Raw genomic sequence first — 15752 nt, forward strand, 5'->3', positions numbered from 1 at the left:
CTCGCTGTTGCTGGGGCCGTGCTCCTGCCGCAGGTACTGCAGCAGCGACAGCTGCGACTGCTTCTTGATCTGGTGCAGGGAGACGGCGCTGAGCACGGGCTCGATCATCCCGCTGTCGGCCGAGATCACCAGGATCTTGTAGGGCCGGATCCAGAGCGGGACGCGCTCCTGCTCCCAGATCCACTGCGGGGAGAAACCAGAGAAAACCACAAAAATCTAATAAAATCCCGTAAAATCTGACTGAACCCGCTCCTGCTCCCGGATCCACTGCGGGGAGAAACCAGAGAAAACCACAAAAATCTAATAAAATCCCATAAAATCTGACTGGAATGGGGCCAGCACCCGCTCCTGCTCCCGGATCCACTGTGGGGAGAAACCAGAGAAAATCCCATAAAATCACAATAAAATCCCGATAAAACCCCATAACATCTGACTGGAATGGGGCCGGGACCTGTTCCTGCTCCCAGATCCACTGCGGGGAGGGAAATACAGTGAAAATCCAGAAAAATCCTGATAAAATCCCGATAAAATCCCATAAAATCTGAGAGAAATGGGGCCAGCACCCGCTCCTGCTCCCGGATCCACTGTGGGGAGAAACCAGAGAAAAATCACAAAAATCTAATAAAATCCCATAAAATCTGACTGAACCCGCTCCTGCTCCCGGATCCACTGTGGGGAGGGAAATACAGTGAAAATCCACAAAAATCCTGATAAAATCCCGATAAAATCACAATAAAATCCCATAAAATCTGAGAGAAATGGGGCCAGCACCCGCTCCTGCTCCCAGATCCACCGTAGGGAGAGAAATCCAGTGAAAATCCCATAAAATCCCCACATAATCCCATAAAATAAAAAAAAATTCCCATTGAAATCGCAAAATATAACCCCCCCCCCCCAATAATTAAAATTCCACAAAATGCCATTAAAACCCTGTGCAAATCACAAATCCCACACGGATGTGTGTGGGGGTTCTTGAGAATTCCCTGGGAATGCTTCAGGAGTTGCCTCACCTGGAGCTGCTTGAGCACCTGGAAGGCCAGCAGCTCCTGCCGCAGGTCGTCGCCGCACTTGACGATGACGGAGAGGAGGCGCCACGAGGGCAGGTGCCCGTAGGGAGAGGCCTCCCGGATCCTCCTGGGGGCAAAAACGGGAAAAACGGGAAAAAACGGATGGGAGAGACTCCGGGAATTCCCGGGAATTGTCCTCATGCCATCCCATCCCAGTAAAATCTCACTAAATCCCATTAAATTCCATTAAAATCCCATCAAAACCACATAAAAAAAAAACCAAATCCCATTCAAATCCCATGAAATGCCATTAAAATCATAAAATTCCATGCAATTCCGTTAAAATCCATCAGAATCCCATTAAAATATCGAATCCCATTAAAATCACATAAATGCCATTAAAATCGCATAAAATTCCATGCAATTCCATTAAAATCACATAAAATGCCATTAAAATTGCATAAAATTCCATGCAATTCCATTAAAATCCCATCAGAATCCCATAAAATATCGAATCCCATTAAAATCACATAAAATGCCATTAAAATCTCCATAAAAGTCCATGAAATCCCATTAAAACTATCAAATCTCATTAAAATCCCATTACAACTATCAGACCCCATTAAAATAACATAAAATGCCATTGAAATCATAAATTTGCATTAAATTCCATTAAAATCCCATCAAAACCACATTAAAACTACCAAATCCCATTAAAATCTCGTGGAAGCCCATGAAATTCCATTAAAATCACATTTAAAAATATCAAACAGCAATAAAGTCCCATCAAATCCCATTAAAATCATAAAATCCCATGAAATTCCTTTAAAATCCCATCAAAATACCATCAAAACCATCAAATCCCATTAAAATCCCATAAAATGCCACTAAAATCCCATTAAAACTATCAAATCCCATAAAACGCCATTAAAATCTCACAGAATTCCGCGAAATTCCATTAAAACGCCATCAAAAATCCCACGAAAAAATACCAAACCCCATTAAAATGCCATAAAATTCCACTAAAGCCCCATAAAAATATCAAATCCCATTTAAAAATCCCATCAAAATCTCATTAAAATATCGAGTCCCTTTAAAATCGCATCAAATACTATCGTATCAAAACTATCAAATCCCGTTAAAATCCCATAAAATGCCACTAAAATCCCCATTAAAACTATCAAATCCCATAAAACGCCATAAAAAATCTCATTAAAAGTCCATGAAATTCCATGAAAATCCCATGAAAATCCCCGTAAAAATACCAAATCCCATTAAAATCCCGTTAGAAGCCCATCAGGACACGGACGGCAGATCCCGGCGCTCCCACGGGGGCTCCCGGGCGCGGTTTTCCCCCGGAACAATTCCCGGAACAATTCCAATTCCCCACCTGACTTTCTCCTGCCAGGGCTCCTTGAGGGCCACGGCCGAGGGGTCCTCGGGGTCCCTGCGGAAGGCGGTGGGCGTGTGCGCCAGCTGCTCCGACAGACGCCGCCTGCGGAACGACGGGGAAAATGGAAAATCCCTGCTTTTCTGCTCTGGGCAGTGCTGGAATTCTGGGCTTTCATCAGGAAAAATCCCTGCTTTTCTGCTCTGGGCAGTGCCGGAATCCCGGGGTCTCATCAGGGAAAATTCCTCCGTTTTGGCTCTGGGCAGTGCTGGAATCCCGGGGTCTCATCAGGGAAAATCCCTGCTTTTCTGCTCTGGGGAGTGCCGGAATTCCGGGGTTTCACCAGGGAAAATTCCTCAGTTTTGGCTCTGGGGAGTGCTGGAATTCTGGGCTTTCATCATGGAAAATCCCTGCTTTTCTGCTCTGGGGAGAGCCGGAATTCCGGGGTTTCATCAGGGAAAATTCCTCGGTTTTGGCTCTGGGGAGTGCCAGAATTCCGGGGTTTCATCAGGGAAATTCCTGGAGTTTGGCTCTGGGGAGTGCCGGAATTCCGGGGTTTCATCAGGAAAAATCCCTGCTTTTCTGCTCTGGGGAGTGCCGGAATCCCGGGGTCTCATCAGGGAAAATCCCTGCTTTTCTTCTCTGGGGAGTGCTGGAATTCCAGGGTTTCATCAGGGAAAATCCCTGCTTTTCTGCTCTGGGGAGTGCTGGAATTCCAGGGTTGCATTAGGGAAAATCCTGGAGTTTGGCTCTGGGCAATGTCAGAATTCCAGGGTTTTTATGAGGGGAAAGTTCCTGCATTTTTTGCTCTGGGGAATGTCAGAATTCCAGGTTTTTTATCGGGGAAAAATGCCTGCAGTTCTGCTCTGGGGAATGTCAGAACTCTGGGGTTTGATCCCGGAAAAGTCATGGATTTTTGTTTTGGGGAATGCCAGAATCCCAGGATTTTTATGAGGGAAAATGCCTGCATTATTGCTCCGGGGAGTGTAAGAATTCCAGGATTTTCATGAGGGAAAATTCCTGCGTTTTTGCTCGGGGGAATGCCAGAATGCCAGGGTTTGTATCGGGGGAAAATCCTGGATTTTTGTTTTCGAGAATGTTGGAATTCCGGGATTTTTATGAAGGAAAATTCCTGGATTTTTGCTTTGGGAGTATCAGAATTCCAGGATTTTTATGAGGAAAAACGCCTGGATTTTTGCTCTGGGGACTGTCAGAATCACAGGATTTTTATGAGGGAAAATTTCTGGAGTTTTGCTCTGGGGAATGTCAGAGTTCCGGGATTTTTATGAGGGAAAATTCCTGCATATTTTTTCTTTGGGGATGTTAGAATTCTAGTATTTTTATGAGGAAAAATGCCTGGATTTTTGCTCTGAGGACTGTCAGAATTCCAGGATTTTTACGAGGGAAAACTCCAGATTTTTGCTTTGGGGAATGTCAGAACCACAGGATTCTTATGATGGAAAATTCCTGCATTTTTGCCCTGGGGAGTCCCAGAATTCCAGAATTTTTATGAGGGAAATCTCCTGGAGTTTTGCTCTGGGCGTTGTCAGAACTCGGGGGGTTTTTTATGAGGGGAAATTCCTGCATTTTTGCTCTGGGGAGTGTCAGAGTTCCAGGGTTTTTTTTTGCGGGAGAATTCCCGTTTTTCCCGGAGCTCACCGGATGTCCCCGGCCGCGATGAAGACGGGCTCCCGGCTCTCCTGGCTGGTGATGGAATCCACGGAGAACTGGGAGATGTTGTCGCAGCTGTTGGTGTGCATCTCGGGGAGCTGCGGGAGGAACCCCGGGAAAACCCCACAGAATCCCATGAAACCCCACAGAACTCCATGAAACCCCACAGAATCCATCAAACCCCACAGAATCACGGGAAAACCCCACAGAATGCCATCAAACCCCACAGAATCCCATCAAACCCCACAGAATCCCATCAAACCCCACAGAATCCCATCAAACCCCACAGAATCCCGAGAAAACCCCACAGAATCCCATCAAACCCCACAGAATCCCATGAAACCCCACAGAACTCCATGAAACCCCACAGAATCCAATCAAACCCCACAGAATCCCATGAAACCCCACAGAACTCCATGAAACCCCACAGAATCCCATCAAACCCCACAGAATCCCAGGAAAACCCCACAGAATGCCATCAAACCCCACAGAATCCCATCAAACCCCACAGAATCCCATCAAACCCCACAGAATCCCATCAAACCCCACAGAATCCCGAGAAAACCCCACAGAATCCCATCAAACCCCACAGAATCCCATCAAACCCCACAGAATCCAATCAAACCCCACAGAATCCCATCAAACCCCACAGAATGCCATCAAACCCCACAGAATGCCATCAAACCCCACAGAATCCCATCAAACCCCACAGAATCCCAGGAAAACCCCACCAGAATCCCATGAAACCCCACAGAACTCCATGAAACCCCACAGAATCCCATGAAACCCCACAGAATCCCATGAAACCCCACAGAATCCCATCAAACCCACAGAATTCCATGAAACCCCATCAAATCCCATTAAAACCCCATCACATCCCAGTGAAACCCCATCAAATCCCACTGAGATCCCATCAAATCCCATTAAAACCCTATAAAACCCATTGAAACCCCATCAAATCCACAATGAAATCCCATAAAAATCCTATTAAAACCCTGTAACATCCCTTAAAGCCCCACTGAATTCCATAAATGCCATAAAAACCCAAAGGATCCCATAAAGTCGCAAAAACTCCCATAAAATGCCGCTAAATGCCATTAAAATCCTATCAAATCAACTGAAATCCCATAAAATCCCACAATATCTCATAAAACCCACAGAACCCCATTCAAACTCCACAAAACTCTATATAAAACCCCATGAAATCCCATTTTTAGGGGGGCCCAGAATGACAGTCCCACATGGAACCCCAGGGACACCCTGGGGACACCCTGGGGGACACCACGGTGTCCAGAACCTTCCGGAAACCCCCATTCCTGGCATTCCCACCATCCCGGTGCCACCACGGTGAGCAGAACCTTCTGGAAACCCCCATTCCCCAGCATTCCCACCACCCTGGTGCCCAGAACCTTCCGGAAAGCGCCGTTGCCGGCGCTCGCACCTCGACCTGCAGCTCGCCGATGTCGTCCACGGACCAGGCCTCGTCGTCGTTGTCGTAGTTGGGCACGGTGCTGAAGCTGCCGGCGCGGTGCTCGGGGCCCATGCCGCACTCGGGGAGGGTTCTCGGCCGAGCGCGTGCTGCGGATGCGGTTCTCGGGGATGCGCGCGGGGACGCTGGCCGTGTCGAAGTTGTCGCACTCCAGGACCTCCACGTAGATCAGGTAGGGAGCCTGGGGACAGCGGGGATGGCGGTGAGGGACGGCCCGGGGCGCTCCGCGGCTGCTCTGGGGGAAGATCCCTGGGGTTTGGTGGCAAGGGAGGAAATGGGGAGCCCTGCGCAGGTCCCAGAGGAACACGGAGGCTCTCGGGGCTTTGGGCCCAATTCCAATTCCACTGCCAGTACTGCAAGTGACAGCCCCAGTTCTTCCACCATTCCCAGGCCATCCCACAACACAATTCCCATCCACATCCCAATTCCCATCCCAAATCCCCTTTCCCACCCCAAATCCCAATTCCCATCCCAAATCCCATTTCCCACCCCAAATCTCAATTTCCATCCCAAATCCCCTTTCCTATCCCAAATCCCCTTTCCCACCCCAAATCCCCTTTCCCATCCCAAATCCCCAATTTTCCCCACCCCAAATCCCATCCCGAATCCCCAGTTTCCCACTCCCACGTCCCAGACCTTGTCCTTGGAGTTGAGCACCACGGCCTGGGAGTGCGGGCACGCGCACCACGTGGTGCTCGAAGGCGGCCGTGGGCAGCCAGGCGCGCGCGGGGCAGCTTGTGGTTGAGCAGCGACAGCTCCGAGATGAGGCGCTGCGTCTTCTGCTCCTTGGTGGGCAGCGTGGCCAGGCGCTTCCCGATGGCCATCAGGGACTTGATGAACTCCCGCTCCGGAGCCAGCCGGGCCGGCTGCGGGATCCGGGGGGAAAACGGGGGAAAAAAGGGGGGAAAAGGGGGAAAAAAAGGGGGGAAAAGGGAGGCGGTGTCACCTTCTCCACTGGGAAACGCCTCCATCCCATCCCATCCCATCCCTTTCTTTTCCTTTCCCCACAGTGAAACGCCTTCATCCCTTTCCTTTCCTTTCCTTTCCTTCCCTTCCCTTCCCTTTCCTTTCCTTTCCTTTCCTTTCCTTTCCTTTCCTTTCCTTTCCTTTCCTTTCCTTTCCTTTCCTTTCCTTTCCTTTCCTTTCCTTTCCTTTCCTTTCCTTTCCTTTCCTTTCCTTTCCTTTCCCTTTCCCTTTCCTTTCCTTTCCATGGGATCTTCCCACCCCTCTCTTTTCCCTGCTGTTCGCATCCTGGACTGGCTGGACAAGGCTTGGGATGAAAAATTAAAAGTTGGGGAAAACAGGAGGAAAATGGAGGGTGATGGCTTGTGGTGGTTTTCCAGGGAGGAAAAGGGAGGCGGTGTCACCCACTCCACAGGGAAACGCCTTCATCCCATCCCATCCCATCCCATCCCATCCCACGGGATCTTCCCACCCCTCACTTCTCCCTGTTCTTCCCATCCCAGACTGGCTGGACAAGGCTTGGGATGAAAAACCAGAAGTTGAGGAAAACAGGAGGAAATAGTGGCGGTTTTCCAGTGGGATCCTTTTCCTGCTTTTCCCTTTTCCTTCCTCCCTGCCCTTCCCTTTTCCCGCTCCAGAGCCAGCCCCGCTGGCTGAAAAAGGATCTGGATAAAAATAAAAACTTTGGGGAAAAAGGAGGAAAATGGAAGCGATGTCGGCGATGTTTCACTGGGACCAAATCCCTGCCCTTCCCTTTTCCCTCCTCCTCCCTCTTCCCGGATCCTGGAAATCTGGGAATCCCGTCCTTCCCGCAGCAGAGCAGCATCCCGGGGCCTCTTCCTTCCCCCCGGAATTCCAGAGCCAACGTTCCCAGCGGGATCTCCCAGTCCCACTGGATTCCCGGGATCTGGGAGGAATGCCCAAACTGCCCCTCCCAATCCAACAATCCCCAAGGGATTTGGGATTTCCCTCGGGATGCAGCAGCCCCCCCGCTCCCCGCATCGATCCCAAACTCCCACTCCACATTCCCACGCTCGGGAATAACCCAGGGATGATTTTCGGGATGCCCCGACCATGCTGGAAACGGCGCATGCAGAAAGCCACGGGAGCGGGGGAGCAACGGAGAACACCGGGGAAACTGGGAATTCCGCAGAGCGAGAGGGAAGGGCGGGGGAAATCAGGGAGAGGAGGACGGGGAGGGGCATTCCCGGCTGGGAACCCGCTGGGGTTGTAGTCCACGTCCAAAAATTCCCTCGGGAACTCCGGGATAACGCTCGGCCGCCCTGCCCCAACCCGGGATATCCAGGCACGGGATAAATATTCCGGAGGATCCCGAAATTCCTTCAGCTCTGCACGGAGCGAATCCCGCCCCTGCAAACCCGGGATATCCCGTGGATTCCCGCGGAATTCCGGCGGCTCTGACATTCCTGCTCCTCCCATCCCGGCTTTCCGTGGGCGCCGTCCCCTCGGAACGCCAGGAAATGCTTCACCCAGCGGAACGTCCCAAGGAATTCGGGAATCTGGGATCGGCCCGGGATCCCTGAGGATCAGCCCCACCCCGGCCCAGAGCAGCTCCTGGATTTTCCAGGACTTTCCAGGGATCCCAAAACGCTCCCCAAGGATCCCCTCCCAGCCTCAGGAACATTCCGGCCGTGCCGGATCCGTTCGGAGCCTCTGGAATTCTGGCTCCGGTGGGAACCTTGGAGATCCTGGATCTTACACACCCACGGGGGCTGGGAAATTCCATCCCATTCCAGAGGGAAAATTCCTCCTCATCCCATTCCAAAGGAGAATTTTCCTCTTCATCCCATCCCGTTCCAGAGTGGAATTCTCCTCATCCCATTCCAAAGGGAAATTCCATAGGGAATCTTCCTCATCCCATTCCAGATGGGAATTCTCCTCTTCTTCCCATTCCAAAGGGAAATCCCAGAGGGAATTTTCCTCCTCATCCCATTCCTCATCCCAGCATTCCCAAGGATCCTTCCCACTCCAGCAGAACATTCCATAGGGAAGGAGGAATTATCCCTGTTTCCCGTTGATTCCCAAAAAAACACCCTGGAGGGGAGGAGCCGATGGCAGGGCTGGGAGGAGCAGGAATGGGTGGAAATCAAGGAATTCCTGGAATTTTGGGCGGGAATTTGGGGCTTGGAGCTCATCCCAAGCATTGTGTTATCCCTAAAAACAGTGGGATTTAGGATGAGCCTGAAATTTGGGATCAAATCCCGACAGAATTCCCAAATCCAGGCGTGGGAATGATCCCTGGGAATCCCCAGCAGGATCAGAGCTGAGTTGGAATACAGGAATTCCCAGAAAAGGCCCCCCCCCCCCACCAAAAAAAATCATGGAATTCTTCCCAAACTCCCCGTGCTGGAGGAAATCATGGACTACACATTCCCACCGGGAATCCTGGTGGGAAAAGAGGGAAAGATTCCAAAAAAAAAAACAATGGAAAAAAAAAACGGGAAAAGGGTTCATTCGGGAGAGAAAAATCAGGGAAAACGCCAGGATTCGATTGGAATTTTCATGGGGAAAAAAAAAGGAATTGAGAGAATGGAATCGAGGAATGATTGGTGGGGGAAAAAAACATGGGAAAAAAAAAGCAAATCAATTCAATCCCATCCGGCCGAGAATTTTGGGAGCCAAATTCCAAGGGAAAACAAAAACAGCATTTCCTCTTCCACCTGCAGCAGAAAAGCAGGAAAAGCGGGAATTCCCTCATTCCCAGATGGATTTTGGTGGAAAAATGGGATTTCCCTGGATTTTATCCGACCAGAAGGGATTTTCCTGGAATTCCCACTCCGAGGAAACGATGCCGGGATTTTTTGGGGGTTTTTTTTTTTTGTTTTGGGAATATCTGGGCAATGCTGGGAAATTCCAGAGGGGTGGAATGGAGGAAATGCTGCGGCGGGAAGAGGGAGCCTCCGGAAAACGGGATCGGAACTTACGGGAGCCAGGGATTTATCCAGGCTTTCCGTACTCGAGGAGAATTCCTGGGAAAAGCAGGAAAAGGGGATTTGGGGCAGTTTTTTGGGGGGGAATGTTTTCCAAAGGGAAGAGGGGAAGGAGCAGGGAAAAGGGGGGAGAAAAAGCAGAGTTTAGCTCCAGGTGCACCTCCAGCGACTCCCAGGTTGTTTTGGTCCCATCCTCTCGGAATCACCAGGAGAATTCCGGGAAGGAAAGCCCCTCGGGTCTCAAGGGGGATGGGATCAAAGCGGAGCAGACCCGAGCGCTGGATTCCCGGGATTCTCCCGGATTTCCTCCTCTCCGGGAGCCCAGAAGGACCAGGACGGATCCAGCTCCGAATTCCCGGCATTTCTGATCCCTTTTCCACCACCAAATCCACGGATTTTTCCTTCCCTGGATTGCGGGTTATCCCGAATTTCAGCACATCAAACGAATCCCACGGAAACGATCCCGAAAGTTCCCAAAATCCCAATTTCTGAGGCCCTTTTTACCATGGAGAAATTCCTGATTTAACCCAAGTTTTCCTGCCATTCCCACATCTCCCTCCAAGCTCCATCCCAAGCGATTCCCATCCCAAATATCCCGAGACTCCAGCGCTTGGAGTCCCTCAATTCATGATTTTCTCCCTGAAAGGGGTCCTATGGAGCTTCATCCCGTAAAAACCAGGAATTCTGGGGCTAAAATTCCCAAAAATTCCAAAAAAAATGGACACAACCAGGTCTGGATCCCACCTGGAGGGAAAACTGGTGGGAAATGACCCCAAAGTTCACCAGGGGAGGAAAAATTTGGGATGATTTCCCGTCAACTTTCCCTTCCCTGATGAATTTCGGGACCATTTCCCATCAATTTTCCATGGAATTCCTGGATTCCAAGGGCTCTGGGATTTTTGAGGGACAGTCGGGATCCAGGGCTGGAGCCTCCCTGGGTTTGTGCCTTCCCAGCCTTTTCGGGATCGTTTCCAGGAGTTTCCTCATCCATAATTTATGGAAAGGCTCCGGTTCCCGCCTCCTCCTTTTCCATATTAAAAATTCATCCCGGCGGGAACGGCCCCGGATTTTTCCGGGGTGTTTTGATCCCGAATCCGGCCTGGAAAATTCCTTCCCCGTCCTTCCTTCCACCCTCATCCCAATTCCCAGAGCCTGGAACAATCCTTGGCTCCTTCCACGGCTTCCCAGCGGAATTCCCAGCGGAATCAAACCTTGGATTTCTGACCCATTTCCCGGGAATTCCAGGGAATTCCCAGCCATTCCCAGCTTCCCTGGGGTGCGTTCCACCCCCCGGAGGATTCGTTTTTCCCGGATTTGGGAAGCGCCGCTCCCAAAATCTGCTTCCAGCACCAGCTCGGGGGCTCCTTTCCCGTCTGGAATTCCCAGCTCATCCTGGGATCAGCCCCAGAGCACAACCCCAATCCCAGAGGAACTGTGGGATGAATCCCAAGACACAGCCACGGGATCTTCCCAACACACCAATCCTTGGAGCAGAGCCCCACAGAATTCCCTCAGGAACATCCCAGACTTTACCTCCTATTCCTCGCTCTCCACCTTGGGATGGCTGGCTGAGCCTTGCAGCTCAGTCCCAACCCCAAAGGAGCTCTGGGATGAATCCCAAGGCACTTCCACCTCCCTGGATCAGCTCTGGGATGAATCCAGGACCACGGGATTTTCTGAACAAGCTCAATCCTTGGAGCTCAACCCACCAGAATCCCCTCGGGAACATCCCAGACTTTACCTCTTATTCCTCACTCTCCACCTTGGGATGGCTGGCTGAGCCTTGCAGCTCGATCCCAACCCCACAGTGGCTCTTCCCTCAGAATTCCCTGAGGAACACCCCAGGGCTCACCTCTGACCTTGGGATGGCTGGCTGAGCCCTGCAGCTCAGTCCCAGCCCCTCAGAGTTCCCTGAGGAACACCCCAGGGCTCACCTCCTCCTCGCTCTCCACCTTGGGGTTGCTGGCCGTGCGCTTCAGGTTGCTGCTGAGGCTGATGGACACCGTGGCGTCCGACTTGGACCTCTGGTGAGTCCGTTTGGAGGGGGACAGCCCCGTGTCGGCGCCGGCCAGGGCGGCGCCCAGCTCCCTCCTCCGGCCCGCCGGCTTCAGCTCGTCGGAGAGGATGAGCCTGCGCAGCTTGGTGCCGCGCGAGTGGCGCTGCGTGGAGATGTGCATGTCCGACGAGTAGGCGCCCAGCAGCAGCGCGCACTGCAGCGAGAAGTCGATGCTCTGGCGGCAGCGGTGCACGATGTAGGGCTTGATGGCGTCGCCCACGTCCTCGTCCATGTGGATGTACATGTTGAGCAGCTGCGGCAGGTAGAAGTCCACCTCCTCGTGGCGGAAGCAGAAGAGGCGGTTGCCGATGTAGGCCTGCACGCCGGGCTCCTTGGAGTTGTACAGGTAGGAGATGGCCATGGAGATGTCGAAGAGCTTGGACTCGAAGAGGCGCAGCAGCCACGACTGCTTGGCCTGGTTCTGGTGGCGCCGCCGCGCCGTCCTGGCCGCGGCCGAGCCCTCCTCGTCCTCCTCCTCCTGGATGCGCGGCGCCTCGTCCAGGCAGCGCACGGGGCAGCTCTGCCCGTTGGGCACGGGCTGGCAGCCGTGCAGCCGCTGCACCTTCTGCAGCACCTCCTCGCACGCCCGCTGCGCCACCTCGGCGTCGATGAGCGCCAGCTCGCCCACGCCCTCCGTGATGACGCCCAGGGGGGAAGCGCCCGGCTCCGGGGGGCTCCGCGCGGCCGCCGGGTCGCCCATGGCGGAGCAGGGGCTGCGCGGCTCAGAGCTGGGGAGACACGGGGGGAAATGGGGGTTAAATCAGGGGAAAATGGGATTGGGGATGGGATTCAACAGGAGGAACGGAGCAGGGGCTGCGCGGCTCAGAGCTGGGGAGAAACGGGGGGAAAATGGGGTTAAATCGGGGGAAAAGGGGGTTAAATCGGGGGAAAAGGGGGTTAAATCGGGGGAAAATGGGATTTGGGATGGGATTGAACAGGAGGAACGGAGCAGGGGCTGCGCGGCTCAGAGCTGGGGAGACACGGGGGGAAATGGGGTTAAATCGGGGGAAAATGGGGTTAAATCGGGGGAAAAGGGGGTTAAATCGGGGGAAAAGGGGGTTAAATTGGGGAAAATGGGGTTAAATCGGGGGAAAATGGGATTGGGGATGGGATTGAACAGGAGGAACGGAGCAGGGGCTGCGCGGCTCAGAGCTGGGGAGAAACGGGGGGAAAATGGGGTTAAACTGGGAAAAATTGGGATCAGGGGTGGGATTTGGGGTGGGATTCAACAGGAGGAACGGAGCAGGGGCTGCGCGGCTCAGAGCTGGGGAAACACGGGGGGAAAAGGGGGTTAAATCGGGGGAAAATGGGGTTAAATCGGGGGAAAATGGGATTTTGGATGGGATTGAACAGGAGGAATGGAGCAGGGGCTGCGCGGCTCAGAGCTGGGGAGAAACGGGGGGAAAATGGGGTTAAACTGGGAAAAATTGGGATCAGGGGTGGGATTTGGGGTGGGATTCAACAGGAAGAGTAGTGGGGCGGCTGCAGGACTCGTGTTGGGGAAAAACAGGAAAAAAATTGGATTAAATTAGGAAAAAATTTGGATTAAGGATGGAAATCAAGAGGAGGAGCAGCAGAGGGCTCAAAATTGGGGGAAATTGGGAAAAAATGGGAAAAATTGGGGTTGGGGTGGGATTTGGGATGGAACTCAAGAGGACAAGCAGTGGAGGGGCTGCAGGACTCAATGAGGGGGAAAAACAGGGAAAAATTTGGATTAGGGATGGGATTCAAGGGGAGAAACCCAGGATACACTTGAAGGGAAGATGGACATTAATTTTTTCCCTGTTAAATAAAGGATTTTTCCCTGTTAATTTCAGATTTTTCCCTGCTATTTTAAGGATTAGTTTTATCCCTTTATTTTTCCACCTCCCAAAGAAAGGAGGGAAAAAGCCCTCAGGAATTTTCCTTAAGTATTCCAAGTGAGTCAAACCAAGGTCACCTGCCAGATACCACTTCTCTTTTTTTTTTTCCCTCTTCTTTTCCTCTTTTTTTCTCACTTCTTCTCCAAGAAATCCCAGATGCCCAAATCCTGATCAAAGCCTGAGAGTTTGGCTCTGTTCCCCCATTGCGGCACTCCAAATCCCACATTCCTGACATTTTTGAGGCTGTTAGATCCCAAAAACCCCATGAGAGACAGAAAAAATCCCTGCCGCTCCCATTTCTCAACGAATCCCAAAAAAATGGGGGTGGAAATTCGGGATTCCACACTTCCCCACAGTTCCCACCCCTGGTTTTCCTCAAATCCCAGATTTTCCTCCTCTATCCCACTCCCAAATCCTGACATCACTCCAACCCAGAAATTCCAGGGATCCCAACCCAAAAATTCCAGGGATCCCCTCCCTTCCCAACGCGCTGGGCTCATCCCAAAACAACACAACCAAAGCGTTTCCCTCTTCCCAGAAACGCCTCAGGATTCCAAAGCCTGGAGCAATCCCACAGTCCTGGAACTGCCTCCTCCCATGGATCACACTCCGTACACAAACCCCCACTTTTTGAGGTTTTCCAAGTTTTTGTTTTTCCCAAAGGTTGGGAAATAAACTGGAAAAAGGCAGGGGGCAAAAAAAGGCAGGATAAAAAAAATCAGGAATCTACATCCCCACCTGGATGCCAAGGGCGGCTCCCGGGCTGATCCCAGCATGGACCCTGAACCGTGGGACCATAAATTACCCAGGAAATCTGGAGCAGGGATGGCCCAGGAAACCGGGAACAGAAATCTGGCAGGAAATTCAGGAGCACAGCCCTGAAATCCCACTCAGAATTCCAAGGAAGAAATCCGGGACTGATTTCAGCAGATCCACGGGATCCACACCAGGAACGACTCCAAAACCTCAAAAAATTCTTCCAGCACCATGAAAATAAAAGCTGGAAAATCCCCTTTTCCACCCAGTTATTCCCTCCCGAATTCCAGGGAAGTGAAGGGAATAAAAAAAGGAGGGATTAAACGCAATTATTTCTCATTATTCAACTTCCCACCAACTCCAGCCGAAGTTTTCCAGGGACAACATTCCCGAGGGGATGAGCGACCCCCGCCAATCCAAATTTTACGCAACCCATGGAACTTCAGAGGGGATTTTGGGCAGTTCCAACGCTCCCAGCGGCCCCAGATGGCCCCGGGAGGGATGAGGGGGGAAAGGCTGGCGAATCCCCCCGAGGAACAGCGGCTGGAAACGGCTCTGGAAGGGGAATTGCGCCACTTCCCCCGCGGGGAGCGGGGCCCCGGCAGCGACTCCCGGGAAAAGGGCCGGGAAAGGGCTTCGGGAGAGGTACCTGGAGCGATCCCATCCCGCGAGGCTCCGCTCGGCCGGCCCGGCCCTGCGACCGGCGCGGGCGGCTCATCCCGGGCACCGGCGGCGGCTGCTGCGGGGAGAGAGAGGCGGAAAAGCACCGGGGATCAGCACCGAGCCGGGAAAAGGCCAAACCCGGCCCCGCTCCTGCGCCACGGAGCCGGCCGAGCAGCAGCAGCAGCAGGAGGCGGAGGAGGAGGAGGCGAGGCCGGACGCGGCCGCGGAACCGCCGGGGGGACCGGGCTGAGGGGGCGGAGGAGGCCGCGGCGGGGCCGGCGGGGCCAGACTCACCTCGGCGGAGCGGGGAGGAGCGGCGCGGCGGGGAGAGGCGCGGAGGGGCCGGCAGGGGCCGGTGGAGCGGCCGGAGCGGGGCCGGGAGCGGGGCCGGCCGGAGTGGAGCGGGGCCGGTGCAGCCTCGCCAGGCCCGGCCCGGCGCCGCCTCACGGGGCTGAGCGCCCACAGCGCCCCCTGGCGGGCCGGAGGCGCGGGAAAGGGGCGGGGGCCTGCCGCCGGGGGCGTGGTTTGGGTATTTATATGAGCGTGGGGGCGTGGTCTAAGCGCTAACATGAACAGTGGGGCGGGATCTGCCTAAGGAATAGGGGCGTGGCTTACAGCGCCAGGGGGCGTGGTCTACACGTCGGATGCGGAAGAGAGCGCGGTTTGTGTACATATATGGTTAAAGAGGCGTGGTCTCACTGTGTTTGGGGGCGTGGTCTCGGTAGGGAAGCAGCCCAAGGCGCCCCGCGGGTTCCGCGTTAACCAAAATCGGCGATTTCGGGGCAAAATCGCCTCGGATGTCGCTGTCACCACCCGGGGCGGGTGGGACGGGTTGTCCCCCCTCTTGTCAGTGTCCTTTTCCACTGCGCCGTGTCCCCTTCCTGCTCCCAGTGTCCCCTCCCCATTGCCAATGTCCCCTCCCAGTGCCAATGTCCCCTCCTCGC

At 53.3% G+C, this 15752-nt stretch overlaps 1 protein-coding gene across 1 annotated transcript in view; it reads right to left on the minus strand.

Moving 5' to 3' along the window:
• Positions 1–14848, minus strand: part of PI4KB (phosphatidylinositol 4-kinase beta) — a 17610-nt gene extending 2762 nt beyond the window's left edge. The window contains 12 exon segments of the mRNA XM_058043031.1: positions 1–183; positions 1011–1134; positions 2398–2502; positions 4057–4166; positions 5510–5626; positions 5628–5738; positions 6194–6232; positions 6234–6287; positions 6289–6423; positions 9466–9510; positions 11406–12255; positions 14795–14848. Coding sequence (XP_057899014.1) covers positions 1–183; positions 1011–1134; positions 2398–2502; positions 4057–4166; positions 5510–5626; positions 5628–5738; positions 6194–6232; positions 6234–6287; positions 6289–6423; positions 9466–9510; positions 11406–12227 — 1845 coding nt within the window. The 5' untranslated portion in view covers positions 12228–12255; positions 14795–14848.
• Positions 14849–15752: the final 904 nt, after the last annotated feature.

The sequence above is a fragment of the Melospiza georgiana genome, chromosome 33 (assembly GCF_028018845.1).
Source record: "Melospiza georgiana isolate bMelGeo1 chromosome 33, bMelGeo1.pri, whole genome shotgun sequence".
Classification (NCBI taxonomy): domain Eukaryota; kingdom Metazoa; phylum Chordata; class Aves; order Passeriformes; family Passerellidae; genus Melospiza; species Melospiza georgiana.